The 20,005-nt window shown below is 44.7% G+C and overlaps 1 protein-coding gene across 2 annotated transcripts in view; it reads right to left on the bottom strand.

The window, feature by feature from the left end:
• The window catches only part of APPL2 (adaptor protein, phosphotyrosine interacting with PH domain and leucine zipper 2), a 58,710-nt gene that overhangs the window by 25,825 nt on the left and 12,880 nt on the right, over positions 1–20,005 (bottom strand). The window contains exons 3-9 of one of the 2 annotated variants that reach the window (XM_036891413.2): positions 14,144–14,203; positions 13,524–13,595; positions 10,009–10,096; positions 7,255–7,296; positions 7,068–7,126; positions 6,179–6,325; positions 2,363–2,445 (exon numbers count right to left, since the gene is read on the bottom strand). In XM_036891413.2, coding sequence (XP_036747308.2) covers positions 2,363–2,445; positions 6,179–6,325; positions 7,068–7,126; positions 7,255–7,296; positions 10,009–10,096; positions 13,524–13,595; positions 14,144–14,203 — 551 coding nt within the window. The remainder of the gene's footprint in view (positions 1–2,362; positions 2,446–6,178; positions 6,326–7,067; positions 7,127–7,254; positions 7,297–10,008; positions 10,097–13,523; positions 13,596–14,143; positions 14,204–20,005) is intronic. The other variant, XM_036891414.2, reaches the window with a different exon arrangement.

The following is a 20,005-nucleotide window of genomic DNA, read 5'->3' as shown; positions in this document are numbered from 1 at the left end:
TTAAGTTTCAGTGGGTAAGAATCCTCTCTGAGGACCTGATGGAAGGTAAGAATTGTCGCCCAGAAAAACACTCATGGGCACCGACATGACACCTTGCACATAACTTCGGGGAGTCTGTAGTGACTGCCCTTCCCCAACCCAGACACACTCAGGTTCAAAAACTGACCTAGTCCAGGCTCCCAGGAACTCAAGGAACAGGGTAGAAAAGTGACTGCTTTCAATTTCTCTTCAAAGATTAAAAAAAAATAAACCCAGCATGTTTTGTTAAGTATATATATATACTGGAAACATTCATATATATATATATATATATATATATATATATATATATATACACACACATATACATATATATTGTAGGAACAGCAGAGGCTGCCAGGAAAAGAGGTAGGAGTGTATCATTGTGGGGTTAGGGATGAAAAAAAAGGCCCTGGCGCTGTGGGGTGGTGTGAAATGCCGCCCTGTCCAGGTGTAGATGGGGTTGGGACTGGGTTCTCAGGCCCTGACACAGCAGAGCACCTGGGCATCCACCTGCCGGGGAAGGCGGGCCGAGCTCCGGGCTGCTACCAGACCCTGAGGCCCTGCCCCCTTGGCCTCCCTGGGCTGCCGGCTGCTGATGCAGCGCCAAGGCCACCTTCTGGTTGGAGAAGAGTGGCAGCATTTACCTACTCACCAATATAAGGCTGAAGTGATAGGAATATCAGAATTCTTAACTGAGTGCCTTAGCTATTTGAGCCAGCAGGTTCAAGCACTTCCAGGTTCAGCTGGGAACCCTGCCTGCTGGCTGTTGCCCCTGTAACAAAATAGGCCATGTCAGGCAGCAGCGGGACGACTCACAGGCCTGGACCCAGCCCCCGAGAGAAGGCTGTGAGCCAGCACTTTAGTGACCGGGGCGTGGAATTAGTGGAACTGGTCCCACATTTTGGCTCCCTACTAATGGCTCACAGAAATGTTGACAAGGTGGGAAGACACAGGCTCTAGGATTTATACAGATAGTACCCACAGCATCTCAAAAATGAGCACAGATGTCCTGCCACCCAGTAAAAAAAATCTAGCACACATGAAAAAAATCTGAAGCACCGAGACGGTTCTCCCAGAAACACAGAAAGCCATGAAATTCCAGGAGATAAAGGAAGGTAAGAAAGAGACAGTGAGAGAAAGGGGAAAGGTTATGAAGGGACATTTTACTTTTTTGTTTTTCTGCCTTCTTTTACTTTTCCTAACATTCCCAGGGACTAACAATCAAGTTAAAGGCAGGAAACTGAAATCAGACTTCACAAAGTGCTTTCTAGAGTCATTATAAATCCAACCTGCATCCTCACTGCTGCCAGTGATCAGGAGAAAAACAGCTTAGTGACTTTCAAGGTAATGCTTTCATAACCTACAACTCTCCCCTTGTGCTATACGAACACCCAGCACTGGCTTTTCTTGGGACTTGTCATTTTCAGCATTTTAGGTAGACATCTACCTAAATAAATTTCACTAGTTGGCCCTCTTAAGGTATTCTGAAGTGCAATATCCTCAAGAAAATGGGCAATTTTCTCTTCATTTTTCCAAACTAAACCCTATACTCGTATTTCTATTTTGTATACATACTTGCCAATGATATATTACACACACACACACACACACACACACACACACACACTTCTAAACTCCAGAAATCATGACAAGTGCTCAAGGGATCACATCTGAGTGTTCATGAACCCAGCCTGGTGCTGGAGGTGCCCCAGAGCCTCCTGCCTCACTAACGTGGACCCTGATGACAGGAGGTGAAGGGAGTTCAAGTGGCCACAGCACCAATAAATGTGTCTAAAGAGATGATGTACTTTTTTCAGTGAGGATTTGTAAGGCTGACCTACAGTTTGTTACATTAATTTAAAAAGACTTAACACCTGGTTTATCTATTATAAATTAATGTGATGGTTTCCTGGAAAGTTGCAGTGCTCCTGGCTTCTAACCCCATTTGCTCGCAAAGGAAAAAGCAAAGCGCTCTTCGAAATCCACAGCAAGTCTAACCTGGACTCATAAGCTTGCAGCACGGGAAACCTGACTATTGACGGAGGGAGACCCTAGGAACCGGAACTGGGACTTTATGGGGAAGCACCCTGGTGGACACCTTAATCCTTTATGTATATACACTCTTCCAACACAGCGGACCAGACTCTGGGCTTCACACAAACCGGAACTGCAGTCTGCAGTCATCACTACTGTCAACCGCAGTATTCAGATAAAAATGGCATTGTTTTGGAGAGTTCACAGATGGATGGGCTCTGCAGTCACAACCCGCCTCCACCTCCCAGAGACAGACTCAGAAGGAAAGGCAAAAGGCACAGAGGACCCAGAGTGGGAGCAGCATTACCTTTGAACCATGTCTGCAACGGAGGATAAAAAGCTGTCCATACTATGGGAAAACATCTCTGCTCCCTTCTTAAAAAAGTTAATCTGAAAGACATAATTGTGATATTCCGAAAATCATCTAGGAAGGGTGATAGGTGAATTCAGTAAGTGCGAGGCTGCCAGCACGGGGACAATGGCACAGGCGGGCCAACCCCTTCCCTGCTGGCAGCACAGCGCCCCACCAGCTGAGTTTCCCCCAAAGCCTTGCGTGCATCTGTAGCACGGGGATGGTGGAGCCCAGCTACCTGGCTGAAAGGCCACGAATATCAGGAACAATCTTAAGTTGTTGGTACATACCAGCTGCATCAATAACTAGTGATGTTATTATTTATATTGTTATCGTCAGCCTTTTTCCTGTGTGAATTTTAGATGTGAATTTCTTGAGGGCAAGGAGGTCTTCTTCACCTTTGCATCTCCAGGGGCTAAACTGGTGTGTGACAAATGACGTGCACACACCAGCCAGAAAAAACAAGCACTTGATGCAGTGCAGCGTGAGCTTCTCAAGAGAAGCAAAGCCCATCCTAGAGGCTGCCACCAGCCCGACCCCATCCACTGAGCCACAGGCTGGACAGACGGACAGATGGTGACTGACTGGGATACTAAAGACAGAAAACTGGGCTAAGGAGCTTGCTTTTTCAAAGGTTTTTCTGACTCGGACATCAGCTTAAAGGAGACCATGTGAAGGGGCAGCAGAGCCCCAGCATGGCAGAGGTGCTCCCCAGCCTTCTCTGACGAACGTTCTCTCTGCCCAGGGAGAGTGGCCCAAGGAGACCGACTATACAGTTTGGAAATGAAAACTGCAGTAGCTGACTTGTTGGGAACGCATAGAAGGAATTCCTTCCTTCCTGTGACTCCTGTGTAATCACTTCCCAGAAAGTCTGGGTCTCCTGAGAAACCCTGAAGGACAGGGGTATATGGGAAAGAGAGGAAGACATTTCTGTGCATTACTGACATCTGCAACCATCCCGCTCCGAAAAGCTCAGGTTTGCATTTTTCTCTATGGTCAGGGAGAAAAATCAGAATATTGAGTATGAACTGTTCCATTTTACGTGCCTGACTGTAGAGAGAACTGCTTGCAAGCCTGTCAGTAGAAAAGAGAGAAAACACTCAGCTTGGATGCAGGTATTTGCTTGCCTGTCTGATCTGGAAGCAGCCTTTGCCCTGGATTGGGGCACAGAGATTGACCTCTCACCCCAAGGAGGCTAGGAGGTGTTATGAGGATGGTTCTGACATGTCTAATCTGTTCCCAGGCCCTGTGGGGAAGCACAGACACCTACATCCTTGGTTTTCACAGACAAAAACAGATGGTGTCCTCGATTTCTCATGCAAGGTAATACATGCAGGGAGATGCTCTGACCCCTGATCTTTTAATCACTCAGAGAGCAGCACTGTAAATGTCGTTCTGAATCCCTGAAGTTTTAAAAATCAAGTCTGTTAATAGCATTTTGCATTTCTAAGAACACATTACAGCGTCTCTCTTCTTCTCCTCCCTGAACTCCTTAGACTGTGTGCCCCAAGTCCCTGTCATAGGTCCTCTGCTGTACTGTAACTCCCAGGGCAGGGGCTCACGCAATCCCTAAAAAAAAATCTGTCATCAACGAATGGAAGTGATAAGATGCTGGCTTCTACAGCCACATTTCACAGTACTCACCCTGTAAATATGACACTAGAGTTCATTTTTCTTCTCATAAACCTGTGTACAGACTATCAAACTTCAGTTTGCTTTGGGCGTGCAGACTGAATCATGGCTTAACTGAAAACCTGTTTAACGAGGGGCAGGGAAGGCAGACATGGAGTCAGCCAACTCACACGAAGGTGGGTGGTGCTGAGAAGCCTGACTCAGTGGACCATCACCCAAAGACCAGGTTCATGTGCTTTGTGAGCAGCAGAAAGTACATGGTCAGGGTGACCACCAGCTAACAAATGTGGATACTCAGTGAACATTACTGATTTGTAAAAGGGCTGATGAGGCAGGAGGAGAGTGAATGCTTCAAAGTGATCCAAGGGATTAGTGGGGTTAGACAAGAGCCTGGCCTAACAGGGAAGGACAGTTTCATCAGGACTTGAGAAGTCTGCAGGGTGAGGGACTATTTGGCCTTGTGTCTTGATATCTGGGTACTTGTCACATTACAAAGGCAATGTGCTATCCTCAGTCCTCAAAATGTTGCTGTGGCCACCCCAAAACAGTGGCTCTGTTCTGCGTTCCTGGGCACAGGGCTGCAAGCCAGAGCCCCCTCCTGTCCCCTGCAGCTAGCACTCACTTAGAAGTCCAGACTGGGCGAAGTGGTGTCATCCTTAGCCATGAAAGAGAAAAACCAGCCGGGAGCAAGCCCTTCCTTCAGGCCTCGTGAGGACCCTCCTCTAGCCAACCAGACTCTTTGACAGTGATCGATGGAGTTTGCAGCTACTCATCTTTCTGAGCCTCTAAGGTCAGGACCCTCCCTGGCCCTGGGCCCCCTAGTGAGCAGGGATTACTGCTCCAAAGGTGAGGACTGTCAGTCCTGGGAGGGCAGACGTGACGGAGGTATTAGAGCATGGGAGTACCAGCACTCTCTAACGAAGCCAGGACAGCGCCAGGGCACAGGTGCAATAGTTAACGGAAGGAGGGAAGAGGGTGACAGAGTGAGCGAGTACACATGTGCCCTTGAGGGGATGCTGGGCGGCTCCCAGGCCTCTGCTGAGGATGGGCCCAGAGCCAGGCGAGGCTAGCCTTTGGTTTAGCACACCTTTACTGAGATGACCCCAAAAGGAAGCAATCTACATAAATACTTACTCTGAAGGCATCATTGACTTTAGTGTCCTCACCATTGAACAATGTCAGCAACCATATTAAAAGACAGACAATTGAGCTTGGAATGTTTAAAGATCCTTTCTTGTTCCCCTTTTCCCTGAATGAAATTGATGTTGTGTGGTTTTGAAATACATGTATTTTTAAATGTATTATAGAAGTATTAGATGCTCACACATGTAGGGTTTTTAAAAGTGGCTTTTTTTCTTCTCATCATTTTACTTCTTCACATCCTTTTCTGTTCCTAGATTGTTGGGTGAGAGAAGATTCCTGGGTGCGTTTCTCACATGCCAGAGAGAGGCTCTGGCGCCTACACGAATGGGGCTACGGCAGGGCAGGGATGGAGGTGGGGACCTCACATTCACACTCACTCCTGTCCCTGCCCGGTTGGTGAGACACTGTCAAGGCCCCATTCTGAGACTGGGGACTCCCAGCAGACAAAATGCTCAGGAGGCCACTAAATGGGGGCAGAAGCCAAACACGTACTCCCCAGAGACTTCACCAAGCAGTGGCGAAACTCCCTAAACCCCAGATACTAAGGGGCTGGCAGTGACCTCAGCGACACATCATCTGAGAACAGCTCAGCTGAGCAAGACCCTTACTATAAAGGGCAGCAGGGGACATGCGGAGTCCTAGCTTGTGAGCCTGCCTCTATCAGCCTGAGCAATCAGCTCTCTCAGGACATCAGACCGGGCCTGGCTTTCATTTGCATTAGACACAAAGGGCCAAGCTGGCTCCTCCCAAAGGGAGGGTTAGGATAAAGGCCATCATTTCCTGCACACATAGCCTAACAAGTCCAGCAAATAATGACCCAGCCCACGTGGAAGCTCTCCAAGGGCAGAATCTCAGAAAGTTTCCAGGGAGGTGGTGCATTTGGGTTTCCTTCTCTGATGGTGCATTAGTTTCTCCTAAGTGCTACCCTTGTAGAAAACCAAGCTGTTCTTCACGGCTGGCTCAGGTCGTACCCCTCAGGGGCAAGGACGGCCCTACCTGTCCATGGGCAAAGCCTATCATGGGCTCCGTCATGGCCACGCGCTTTCTGTACTGCAGCGCGTTGAGGGCACAGTAGTACTGGAGGGAAGAGAGGTGCTGTTTCCGCCGGGCAGCTGCCACCTCCTTTACGACTTCAGTCTTCACCTGATCAGGAGGGGGAAGGAAAACTCCAAGTTGTCTAATGTATGTGATATTCTGTAAGAGCAGGTAACTTCAAAACACATTCATTTACTCATTAGAACCATTTCTGTGACAAATACAACAAAACACAGATAAGGTTCCACCTCATGTTTTAAAAAATCCAAATTAAAAATACCAAAGTAATAGCATCTCAGCACTTGTGAGGCTGCCCTGAGATGAAGCCAATAGTTCCTCCTGTCAGCACTGCAAAGCACTGTAACGTCGAGGGACAAAGCATGGCAGCACGCACTGACAGCCACAAACATTTTAGTCCACTCCTAAGTCTGTACTCCAAGGAAGTAATTTAGCCCAAGGAAATCACGTAACAAAAGTAAAAAGTTATATGATAAAAATATTCAGTATTATTCGCAGTAGCAAAAAAGTGTAAGTAAAAGAATTGGAATCAATACTCAGGGCCAGGTGCTCAAGTGACCTGTGTGTCTATGGGTAAGATAACCATATGCAGGACCAAGCTTAAGCTGAAATCATTGTGAGATTATAATTTTATAATGGTTCCAAGTTGATACTAAAAACCAGTTTGAAAATAAGTCGACTTAGGAGATTCAGATTATTTAAAATTCCATATATAGATAAAAAAAAGAGAAAAAAATTCAAGACACCCTCAATGCCACAAATTCACAGTGGAAAAGACACAGAAGTTTAAGTAAACGAGATGAAAACAACATGTCAACGAAAGTAGGCCTACCTTTTCATTCTCCTTCTTTTTAGGAAGCCTGCTATATTTTGCCATTGAGAGGTCGTGCTCTAAAAATAAAGACACATTTTAGCACCCAGATGGGTCGAAGGACAAGAACATTCATCTGGAGTCCCCACCTGCACACATACTGACCCACATGCATCACTAATTCAGCAAGAATGGAGAAGATGCCTACCAGTGCTGGCGAGTCCAAAAAGATCCTTTAACGTGCTTACTTCTAAACAAGAGAAAAGGAACATCTTAGAGCAAAGAAAAGTAAAACATGCCAACCCAGAGCTCTTTGCTTTCCCAAGAAAACAGAGGTATATGTGCGGAAGGGGGAAGGCCCTGTCAGCACACCCCTTCCCTCCCAGCTCCTCTGCGCTCTGGGAGGCCTGGCCTGGTGGCTGGAAACCAGGGTCTGAAAGAGCCTGGGCCTTCAGCTGCACCCACACTCAGTGACCCTGACTGCCCCCAGAGACACTCCGTCCAGACAACATTCAGGGCTCCAGGACAGAGTGGCACTCGGGGATGGGGGCCAGAGTGTGTGTGGCCAGGTACTACTGTTCAGGGAGACCTGGCAGGAGCATAGGCTCTGGTTCTTCAGTGCCTCCCTAACCCCTCAAAAGTGTTCTAATACATTTTTAGTACATCTTTTCTCAGAATGCCCTAACTATACCCAAAACCTAGAAATTTCCCGTCACTGCCATTTTAACATTGGACATAGCCACCATTGACAAAGGAATATGGGGTGGTTGTCCTAATGCAAAAATCTGAAGCACTGTAGCATATTATACTTGTAACAAGCCAACACCAGTAAGTGTCACCCCGTGAGGTTGCTACACCCATCACACACAAACATGACTTAACAAAGGCCAAGGCCAAAAACACAAAAAGGGCAATAAGGGCAATGACTGTCCAAGGTTAAAAACTTATAAAAATAGAGATCTTTAATAAAAGAAAGTGATACTTTCTACAGTTCTAAAGCAATCTTTTTCACATGTTTTATGCTGTTTTTCAATTTGCTGCAAAATTGCCTCCAGTTTTTAAATTTTTCTTCACATTACTCTTTCTACTGCCAGGCTGCTTTCTGCCTTTGCCATCTTGCATTTTTTTTCTCACACCTTTTACTTCTTATTGGAGCAGAATTTTGGGATTTCTTATTCCTTATCAATTTTAAATAGCTTCCTTAACATCTTTTGTGTTCTCTTCATTCAGATTATGTACTTGTATTGGTGGGTAAATGAAAAAAGCAGAACATAAGATAAAACACCACTAAAGAGAGGGGACGCCAGATTCTAATTTGGTTTTAATGCTGAGTAAAGTGTGACCTGGGCCAAACACTTCAAATTTGTATCTTGGTGTCATCAGAAAAGGATACTTATTTTCATAGATACTAAATGGCTTCTCTTTTTATTAATAGTAGGCAGTTTTATCTCTTTTTTTAAAAAAAGCACCATCTTGAGCAAGTACTTCTAATCCACATAGTTGAGCCCTTCTGGATAAACAAAGGCCACTGTCATTACCACTGCTGGACACCCATTCCCAGATTTGCCTCCCATTAACAAAGCTGAAAGACATAAACTTGACAATTTAGGGGATGATTATTTTCTTTCCAAAATACCTGGAGTTTGTCTTTAAATGATATCCCCACACATTTCTATCTAGAGTAAATATATTTTTAAAATACATTCATGAGGCTGCAGTTAAGTATTGTATAATCAACACAGAACTACATTTAGGTTTTAGATTTATGTGCAATAATGGATAAGCAACACTAAAAAAGACCAGAAGTCCTGCTCAATCAAGGTTACTCTTTATACAAATTGATACATTATTTATTATTCTTTATCAAGTTTTACTGCTAGTAAACTGCCCTTGGGTAGAGTTTATGCCAGTTCTGCTGTTGCCCCCTATAGCCTCAGCTGACATGATCACAGGCAGTCTTAAAGTAAGGGGGGAAAAGTCATCTTTAAGACTTGCCCTTTGATTTACTGTATCTTTTCTGCCTAAACATTTTTTTTAATTTTAAGGGGGTCTTATATTTTTAAGAGGAAGTATTATACCAAACAGATCTTTTCAGTGCTCAGGTTTAGACTTTTTTGGTCAGAATTTTTTTTGTATCTGTGTCTAGAAAATATAATTCTTTAATCTCTAAACAATGAGTATTGACCATAAGAACAAAAAGACTAGAAAATATGGATTCCATTTTGTAATATCAACTCAGTTTTTTCGAGATCATTTGTTCTCTTTTATATTCATTTTTTGACAACCTTGATTTCTACGGATATAAAATTACTCTGATGTTTTATTTCAGTTGAAGAACCAAAATCAACCAAGAGGGCAACCAGGCTCCCTGAACTAGTCACAGATGGCCCCACTCACTAAACGGGAGCTCCAGAACAGGGGCCCCGTCCGCCTTGTTTACAGCTGCACCCCCAGAATCTCGCATGGATGCGGCATGGTCCCGTCCCGTCCAGGCCTCTTACTTTACATTCCAAAGCATTCACAGCTCCCCATTTGCTGTTACATTTGCTTCCAACTTCTAACAGTGGCCTTGCCATCTTTGTCTACTTGAAAAACACTTAACTCATCTCTCAGAATCCAGCTCAGAGACTTCCTTCTCCAGGAAGCCTCCCTGACACCCTGTCCTCAAAAGGGTAAGCAGGCTGTTGTGTGTGCTGTTTCTATTTCTTGTACATGTCTGTCCTGCTGCCCTCATGATGGTATATTCCAATGGTCTGTTTCCAAGTCTGTTTTCTTATGAGCCTGTAACCTCCTTTAGGTGAGCCAAGAACATAGTGGGGATTCAATAAAAGTTAGTAATATTTGAACTGCTCCAAAAAAAGGGTATTTCTCAATGATCCACATGTCTGAAGAATACAGTAAGAATTATTATTAGAAGAATTAACATATTGAAGGTAATGGGCACTGAGCTCAGGTACTTTACCTGTGAGATCCTTTTCTCGGAATTGTATAATAGGTAGAACCATTGTGTCCGCCAACTGTTTTGCCAGTTCTGTATGGAGAACATTAAGCTGCAAGACAGAGAAATCTTTTTGAAGAAAATTATATCCAGTAGTAATGACACTGTCTGATTTCACCAAAGAATCACACTGAACACTTCCATGTGGTTAAAGAGCTCAGTTGGATTCCTTAGCAAGTAAATACCCTTCATAAAGCAGTAAATGATATAGGCCTAAAGGTACTAAAAACTAAATGCAAGATTCTACCTGACCGGGGCATCAGGTAAGTTTGTCAAATGAGTCTCTCACGTGTGGTTCCTATTTACTGTGCAAACCCTGGCTGCGTTCTCAATCTGGGCCGCACCACCTGTAGCTGGAGAGCGCTCTGGTGTGCCTGCGGCAAGCGCAGCTCCCCCCAAGTGCTCAACCCCCGTCCCCATCACCAGGCCAATGGGAGTGCTCCCCCTTTCAGGGGAGGCTGAAGTCACACTTGAACAACAGGCCTGCTGGGAGCCTACCAGCCCTAAAACCACAGCCGGCTGTGGGTCTGGGGGTCACTCTGGAGGAGAAAAGCGCCCCACTGGACCAATTCAGTGAGATTTCAGGACTCTGTTCCTTAGAAAAGGATCCTTCTAAGAACAAGACGACTATATTCCGACATGATCTTTCGTACTGGATAATTTTAATGGCTCTTGATTCTTTCTCCCCTTCTGCCTTATTAAGGCCTTACTAAATCTTTTGGTAAATGGTTCAGGAGAAATTAAAATGACCCCATCAGCACTACCATTTGAAGTACTTTTTGTGTGCCAGCTCTAAATGTCTTTCATCTAGTTCTCACCCACTCTGTGAGTCAGATTTATCATCCTCAGTTTACAGACAGGCAAATAAATCTCCAAATTGAGAGAACAAATAGATGGCACAGCTGGGATTTTAATCCCGGGTTACTGAGATCTAAAATCCGTGCCTTTTCCACTACACTGTCTTGGATACAGAGTTTATCTTTCATGCTCTCAAAGCTGCCCAAATTTCAAATGTTTGACAGTCTAGATATTAGCAATGAACACAGCGGAAGGGATTCTTCCACTGGCCCCAAGACTTCCAGATGCTCCAAGGTTCCTGCTGAGTGAATAAGGAGAAATCACCCAGCAATCGTTTCTTGAAGTAAATATTTGGTGAAGTTTTTTTTCAGCAGTGATCGCAGTCACATAATATGAACCCTTTTCTGCACACAGCTCTGCCCGCTGTTACATAACAGATCTGTTATCATCCTTCTGGTTTTGATGAGCTTAAAGACTTGCCTAAGATCAACTATTTGCCAGGCAAGTGAGCCCTAGGCCTAGCAGTTTGTGTTCTATCTTTCAATCAAGCCGAAGCTAGCAGCTTCATTCTGCTGGGGATACATAAAGACAGACACACCAATAAAGGCCATCAGGATAGAATGTATTAATTATTTTTCCTGAATCACTTCAGTAAGAAACATGTATGTTGTTTTTTCCCTAGCAGTAACTGAATGAAAGCCAGCAGGTATACCAATTATGTGCCAGGTTCTGTGCTCAATGCTCTGATATACAGTGTTTCATTTAATCTTTATAACTACCCAATTATAAAAAGTAGGCTTTCCTCCTACTGTCATTTATAGATGAAGAAACCAAAATACAGGGAGATTAAGTGTCTTTCCAGTGGTTATGCATTTCAGGAATGGCAAATTCCCTAGCTATGCATTTTCTTCCCAATTGCTCCTGAAGGACCACGGGCTTTGTGTCTTCAAGTTTTTGCCTTGGGGCTTTTCAGAGGTATGAGACAATCACTACTAAACACGGCCTTTGCGGAAGAGAGCGGAAGAGCATGGACCACCTCTTGGTACTTCAGCATCGTCATACAAAATGGCGAAAATACCATCTTCCTTGCATGGTTATCGTGAGGATAAAACAGTAACATGAAGAGAAAACACTCAGAAGAGGGCCTGACATACACCTGGTAAAAGCAATTTGTAATGATGGTGATGCCCTGTGCCAGGTGCCCTCCAAGGAAGTGAAACCTTGCTTTTTGGGTTTTAAAACATTTTTTTTAAAAACAACGATAGAAATATCTGTAAGCCTACAACATGGAAGATCTGGTTACAAGGCATTCCATTTAATATATGCCATAAAAATTCCTACTTTTGTTTGAATTTTTCCTTAATTTCTCAAATTACTTGGGTTGAAAATTTTTTCACCTGGTTTACACCCAGGTAGATTAAACTACCACAAAAGCTCCTCAGAACTTCCCACCTGAGCTAACTGCTTTCACTCACTTAGGTCTCCCCATCAAGAGGCTTGTTTGAAAACAGCTTACACTGCTAAGCTTCCAGGAGGCCAGGATCCTGCCTATAAATATCACTTCCATCCTTTGGGAATGATTCCTTTCTATTTAAAGAATCATCATTCTGGTCCCTGAAAATATGGTTGTAAATGTTTTGAACTGGAAATCTCAGTTTTTGGGGTTCTGACAACTAACCATATCTCCTTAGCACCTCTTCCAGTCAGGAAAACACATGTGTCAGTGGCTGTAATCTATTACTCCTTCCCCTGGGTTATTTCTCTCTGTTAATTAAGAAACATGCTTCTTCTCACCTGGCAAAAAAATTTACTATTTGCTTCTTTCTAATTACATTTTCATTCATTGTCCTCCTCTTCTGGAATAGATATCCATCCATTTCACAATACACATTAAAGAAAGTTGTACATTTGAAGACAGTAATGGCAGTGGGACAGGATAAAGCTCAAAAAGAACTGCATGACTTGTTCCGTTATAACCTCAGTACCAAGAACAGCATTTACTACAAAGCAGGTGGTCAGTAAATATTTATTGAATGAATAACAACTTGTTAGACTGATTTGTTGACTGAATGAAAATGCAACCAGTATAATTTTATATGACTGTTAGTTTCTTATTTTATAAACTGAAGATAGTGTCCCTATAAAGAGAAGACAGACAGAAGAGAAAAAGCCTTGGTGTGGACTGTGGGGGAGAAGGCCAGTTGAAGTCAGAGGCAGAGACTGGAGTGACGCGGCCACAAGCTAAGGAACATCGAGAGCCACCAGAGGCCAGAAGAGCCGAAGGATTCTCCCTTAAAGCCTCTGGAGGGAGCAAGGCTCTGTTAACTTGATTTCACACTTTGGCCCCAGAACTGTGAGGGAATCAATTTTCTATTGTTTTAAGTCACCTACTTGTAATTTATAACAGTAGCCCTGAGAAACAAACACATTCTCCTTAGGAAACTGAATTCTCAGAAATCTTTCTTTTGGTCTATTGTTCATGCACACCATATAGCCTTTACCCCTCAAATCAGAATCAAACATAAAGAAGTTCATGCTGTTTGGAATGAATCTGGGAAGATCGACAAATTGAGGTATCTTTTCAGATGTCTGAAGCAGATACCTAAGAATGGAAGCTGGGCCAAACTGAAGACAAAGAAAGTTCAAGAATCAAATAAAAATTTGCCATGTTGCTCTCTTACCTCATCCACCACTTTGGAAAAATAGTGGAGTGTAGAAATTACTTCCTCGTCGCCTTTGCCAAGAGCAAAATTCTAAGACCAAAGAATAAAAGAGGCAGGTGTGAACTGAGTGCTTGGGAACCCAGCACTACAGCATCAACCCCCAACACACCACCCTCCACTCCTCTTCCTCTCTCCCAAATGCACATCACGTCAGACTGTCTCACCGCAGACGAGAGCCTTCCCCTTTCCTGCCCCAGCAGCACACCCAGCCACCCCTCCTGAACCATTCCTTCGGTGGCCACCACTCTTCTGCCTGGACATGATGGTTCCCTGAGGTTATTTCCTGCTGGAATTGTTAGTGTTGATTCACTTGCAGTCCCTCGGAGACTATGAACCTTCAAGGTAGTTGATTACTTCTTTGGGTAATTAGAACACATCAAAAAGATTTTGGGATAATCTCCAGTTAGAATTTATCAGTGGGAAGGAAAAGGTATGACAAAGAAAAAGTGGAAATGAACTATAGAAAAAGAAAGAAAGAAAGAGAGTATCTCAAAGACGTCTCTGGAGAATTCCTTAAAAGAACCCCACTTGAGAGAGTCCTGAGCACAGCATCACATGCCACATAAATACCAAGTTACCTGTTTTTCATATGCCAGCAGTTGCTTAGAAAGCTGTTGTGTGGCCAGGCACATTTCATTCTGTCAGGAGAAGAGAAAGGCAAGTAAGATTTGTCCAATACATAGACAGCCACTGAAAAATGCCACCTCAGAGAATTCCTTAAAAGTAGTATGCATCGTAAAATAGTATTTTGTTCAGAAGTTATTTGGAAAACAAAACCAAAACAAATTAAAAGATTAAAGCTTGCCTCCCACCTCCCCCGCACCATTTACAAATTACTGCTCCCTGTGGTCATTCAGTCAATAAACAAATGCAGTGACAATCAGAATGTGCCAAACATCCAAAAAAGACATGGTCCCTGTCATTATGGGGTTTACTGGGGAGGCAGACATCAAAAAGTAGTTGCAAGCATGAGAACTGCAAAGGAAACACTGGACATGTTAGTAGGTGCTGACGGGGGGCCCATGTGATCTCTGAAGAAGAGGTGTTTTAAGCAGACCTCTGAAGAAAGAATGGGAGTTAGCCACAGAATGAGCTTCCCAGGAGGGACCAACACATGGGAAAAGTGCACAGCCTGTCTGAAGAGCTGCACAGGGGAGTGTAGCTGGGGGCGAGGCAGGGCTGGCATGCAGAGTGAGGGCCGGCAGGACTCCATGCCCAGATTTAGACTCCAAGTGCAATGGGAATTTATGCAGCACTATGACATGAACAGATTCCACCAAACTTAGAGTACCAGGTGGGTAATGATGGATGGTAACACTGAAGCACGGCTACAATGCCCAGGGAGGCCTGTTTTGTGCTGTTTTTTACTGGCCAAAACTCTTCATTTTCCCTCTTATTAATCCCTCTAATCTATGGCTACACAGCAATTTTCTACCACTGTTCCCTCACTGTGGATGCACTCAGTCAAGAAAACATTGTTTTGTTCCTATAGCTCAGTTCAAGCTTCAGGACTTATTCCTAACAGAGGGACAGACCCCAGGGTCTGACCTGGAGCAGATGAGAGGAGAGCACCGGCCTGCTTGGTCGTGGCCTCCACTTACCTCCTAAGTCTCCTGCGTTTTGCTGTTCCTTTAGGAGTAAGGTCTGAGCTCTGTAGGAGCTTATTATATTCTCTGTGGTCCTCCTTTGCAAGGCCCATTGGAGCCTAATCGTACTTTTCTGGACCCTGTTTGCAGACAGCTAAGTCAACCTGTTCCCTAACTTCACCTGCCCCAAGGAACAGGCATTAATAGACGTAAACTGTGGCTCTCTCCCTTTTTCCATAAAATAAATATAATGAAAGTTCCTGGTTTTGGCATCCTACTGGGGTGCTACCCCTCTCAAACCTAACCAGAGTGGGCAGACTCAGAGCCAAGAGGAAGGCAAGTGAATAAACACACGGGCACTGTGTCCTGCATTGAGATGGGGGTGTGCAATAGTTCCCAGCACATGGCAGGCTCTCAACAAGCATTTGAGGACTAAATAAGTGAACATGGTTAGAATGCTCATCTAAATTCCAAGTTTAAAATGATACCTGGAATCAGGGTGTGAGGAGAAAATACTTCCTAACCCTAATCACAAATGGAGGCAATAAAATACCCTGATTGGACTGGTGTGAAGCAATCTGCCAGGAAATACTGTCTGTTGACCACCTCCGGCATGTTCGGAAGATCAGAGTGCTTTTGGAACAAGGGCCTTAGTCCACTCACTGGGTTGGTACCCTGCTGTAGCAGAAAATCCCTCTTCCTCCTCTCTAGTTAGCAGCAGTGGCAAAAGATGGATTTGTTCAATCTACCTTTGTACCTGCCTAGGGGCAGCAACGTGTGGATTATGATTTGCAGACCCACAGAATCATTGTTAACAGCAGCAGCTAACGTTTAACAGAGCATTTAATTCATGCTGGATGCCATGCAAAGTGCATTCCATATATTACCTCATTTAGTTCTGATAACCCTATAAGGCAGGTTCTAATTATATCAATTTCACAGATGAAGAAACTGAGGAACAAAGAAGTTAAGCCACTTGACCAGGGTCCCAGAGCTAGTTAGGCACCAGGGCTGGGATGTGAATCCGGGTCTGTCGGATTCTAAAATCCACATCCTTCAACAGTACTAAGATCCCAAGTCCTGCTGAGACAAGAGCTGAGAAGGCCTATGCTTTAGTCCAGAGTTGACAAACTTTGCCTATAAAGGACCAGATAGTAATTATTTAGGCTTGTGAGACATACGATCTCTGCCACAATGCTCAACTCTGCTGTTGTAGCATGAAAGCAGTCATAAACGATACATAAATGAATGAGTGTGGCTTTGTTCAATTAAACATTGCTTATAAAAATAAGAGGCCAGCCCAGGGGATATAAACAGCTTGGGCTGCTTTAGATAGTAAATGTCTTACAGACCCACTCTTCTGCCATACCTCCCTCAGGAACATTCATCTACAACATTTCAGATTCATTTTTTAATCTTCTAAGTCATATTTTTCTTTATTTTAGCTAAGTCCAAAATATTACTCCCCCATATCTATATCCTTTAAAGACTGGTCAACAGATACGACAACCACCCTCCATGCCTTCAAAACAAGAATCAAAAGCTACTTGAATTCTTCTCTTCTCTAGCGCTTACTGGCAAGTGCTTCAAATGTAATGCAAAAACCTGCTGGGGAGCTGCCCACAGCAGAATACATCCAGGTTAAGGAGCAGGCACTCACGGGCCACTCACACAACTCCACCGTAGCTCAGGAAAGGAGGGTGCATGACATACAACAGCTGCTCTCCAAAATGACTGTGTGCAACTGGACTCTGCCAGGTCCAGAAAGACCTTAAGAAAATGCTGTGTATTTTCAGATGTGTGTGATTCCAGGCTGCAAGATTCTGTTCTACCAGTATAATTTCACTGGGAATAACCCATAAGTGCATAAATGGCCTGTCATTTGCCCTGAAAAGCAACAAACCTCTCCTGTACAGAGCACATTACAAGAAAGTCTTTTGAACAAGACCAACTTTAATCTTACCGATACTTAATCTATTGTACGCAAAGGTTTTACGTAATGCTTTACCAACCTGAGCTAATTAATCCACACCGTATAAGGTGAGCTGGCATCATTATCTCTGCAACAAGATTTGCCACACTGGAGTTTGGATGAAGAGTACATATTAGTAATAACAATCATAAAGATAGCTGCTAACAACTACTGAGTCTGTTCTAGATCCTTGACATTGCTGTTAAGTGTTTTTTACATATTATCACATTTAAACCTTACAATGCATCTATGAGGTAGGTACTGTTATAATCCTCATTTTCAAACAAGAAGTCAATGGTTTAGAAAAGATAATAACTTTCTAAAATCACACAACTAGTTACTGGCAGGGCAAAGACTCAACTCAGATCTGCCAATCTCGAAATCTAAAGCCCAAGTTCTTAACCCTATGCTATTCCAATCCAAAGTCCAAAACTGTATCTGTTTAGTTTCCAGTAGGCAGGCTTTGTAGGGCCTATAAAGAGGAATATAAATCCCACAATTTTCTAGCTGTAGTTCAGCAAAAGAAGTGGCCTAAATTTTAGATTCTAGATGGAGTTCCTCAAGTAAGATTTCTTCGCCACTCTAGAATGGCTTTGTGGGATGTTTTACACTATCAGATGCTGCATAAGGACGCTTAGAAAAGATATACTGACGAAGGGTTGACTGACAGTACCTCCAATATTATATAGACCCTCCCAAGGCTGTTACTCAGGCAGAAAGATGAGTGGTTAGCAAGCCTGGAAGGAAAACCAAGCTTTTGGTAAAGGAATATTTATCTGATAGCTGTCATCCGAAACCATGCAAAGGCTGCTGCTGGAGGCACTGTTTGTGGGGACTGGAATGGAGGCTGGGGGCAGGAGCACTCACTGGGGTCAAGGTCACAGTGTAGGCATTTGCTTCAATCTATCCCAAGCATTTGGTCTCAAATTGTTGCCTAAAGGCAAGTAGCTCAAGGTGTCACTCATCACAGCGCTCACCACAAAGCTGGGCTCATGGGGTCCACTGTTTCAGGAGCCCGAGGTGGGGCGCACATGGGGAGGAGGCAGCGCACCGGGAAACGGAGGGTAGAAGGCTGTCGGGGGCAGGCCATGAGGGGATGCCTGCTGAGGACTCTGACTTGTTCTGGAGGCGACAGGAGAGCCCCGAGGCAGCAGGAGAATGACAAGATAAGGTGTGAGCAGAAGTAAAATCATGAGTGGCTATGGCAGAAAGGAAACACTGACCCAGAGAACAAAGTCAGGAGACCATTTCAAAGAGTTGAGTGGGAGATAAAAATGGGTCGGAGCCCAAACCAGAAGGTGGAGAAAGTGGCAGAGCTCTGTGAGCTCTGAGGCAAAAACAACAGCATGCAGTGAGGGAGGGAGGGAGGGAGGGGGAAGCCACAGAAGTCTAGTCAGGATGACTGATGGGCCACAGTGCCCTGAGCTAAGGGACCACGGTGACAATGAAGCATCCAGCTGGGATGTGATGTTTAGGTGGGGATGTCCCAAATTGAGCCCTTCACTTAGCACCTGTGTGTCAGACCTTCGGTGGGACCAGGCACAGTGCCGAGCACCAGAGACGAAGAGAATTTGCTCCCTGAGAACTCACAGCCCACAGACAGGCAGGGAAACCACACTCGCTGCACCTTACGCTCTCTGACCAACAAGTGTACAGGGCACCTGGGCACAGAGGCGTGCCCTGAGGGGAAGAAAGGAAAGGTGTCAGAGACTCCTCGGACTTGAAGTCAGCCTTAGAAGCTGCCAAGGCCATTGGCCAGGGTAAGGGGGTTGATGGGGATTCCTGGCAGCAGGAATGGCATAGCAGAGTCTCAAGATGTAGAGAGGGCCTAGCACATTCTGGAACAGACAAAGGTGAGGCTAGGGAAGTAGGGTGGTACTCAGTTCATGAAGCGCTTTGCATGTGCTTCCCAAGGAGTTCTACCTTTACTGAGGGGTTTTACCTTGATGAGGAATCTTGTGGTTTGGGGGAGCTACAGAAGTAAAGACAGGAGGAAGGAGGTTTGGGTGCGATTTAGCTGTAGGGTGGGAAGAGGGGCTGAAGGAGGAAGACACCTCCCTGATGGCAGGAAGACTGACTAGGAAAGTGCTGCAAAAGCCCGGACAAGGGCTGAAAACTCACTCTCCACAGTGACAGCAGGAGAGTCATTTGGAATAAAGACCTCGAGACAAGGGTTGGAAATAGATTCTGAAACGGCCAGCCTTCACAAAAGTGATCTTGCCCAGGAAGCAGAGGCAAAGCAGAGGAGGATTCCAAGGGATGTGGGAGAACACCAAAATTTAAGGGGCAGGCAGCAAAAGGGTGCCAGGAAGGAGAGCACCCAGAAAGACGGGTACACTAGGAGACCTGGGGGAGACCACGTCACAGGAACCAGAGGAAGACAGGTTCCAGGGCAGTGTTGTGAAAGCAATCAGATGCTGCCCAGGGGCTGAGGGTGGAGAGAGGCTGTTAACAAGGCTTTAAGCAGCCCCTCCAGCCAGGTGAGGAGGGAGGCCAGACTGAACTGAGGTGGCTTGAGGAGTGAGTATTATCAAATATCCAGTGAGGAAGTAGATTATTTGTTCCTTAAGGAAAATTGGCACCAGAGGACCAAGCTTCTGCAAATGGCAGTCCCAGCGTGCTGCGCCATCTTTATTATAAGACTTAGAAGACAATTATGTTAAGACCAAGAAGCACTCCATGCCAGGGACTCAGAGCACTTTGCAGGTATTAACTCTATTAACCTTCACAATAATCTATGAGGTGATTATTATTATCGCTTTTGTTTAACTGATCAGGAAACTCAGACAATCAAGTGACTTGCCCGAAGTCACACAGCAAATGGCTGAGCCAAGATTGGAACTCAGATCTGGTTAAGTCCACATCATACACTCAACCCCTAA

The sequence above is a fragment of the Manis pentadactyla genome, chromosome 10 (assembly GCF_030020395.1).
Source record: "Manis pentadactyla isolate mManPen7 chromosome 10, mManPen7.hap1, whole genome shotgun sequence".
NCBI lineage: Eukaryota > Metazoa > Chordata > Mammalia > Pholidota > Manidae > Manis > Manis pentadactyla.
The sequence above is the reverse complement of the archived record's forward strand: the minus strand, read 5'-3'. Positions and strand labels throughout refer to the sequence as shown.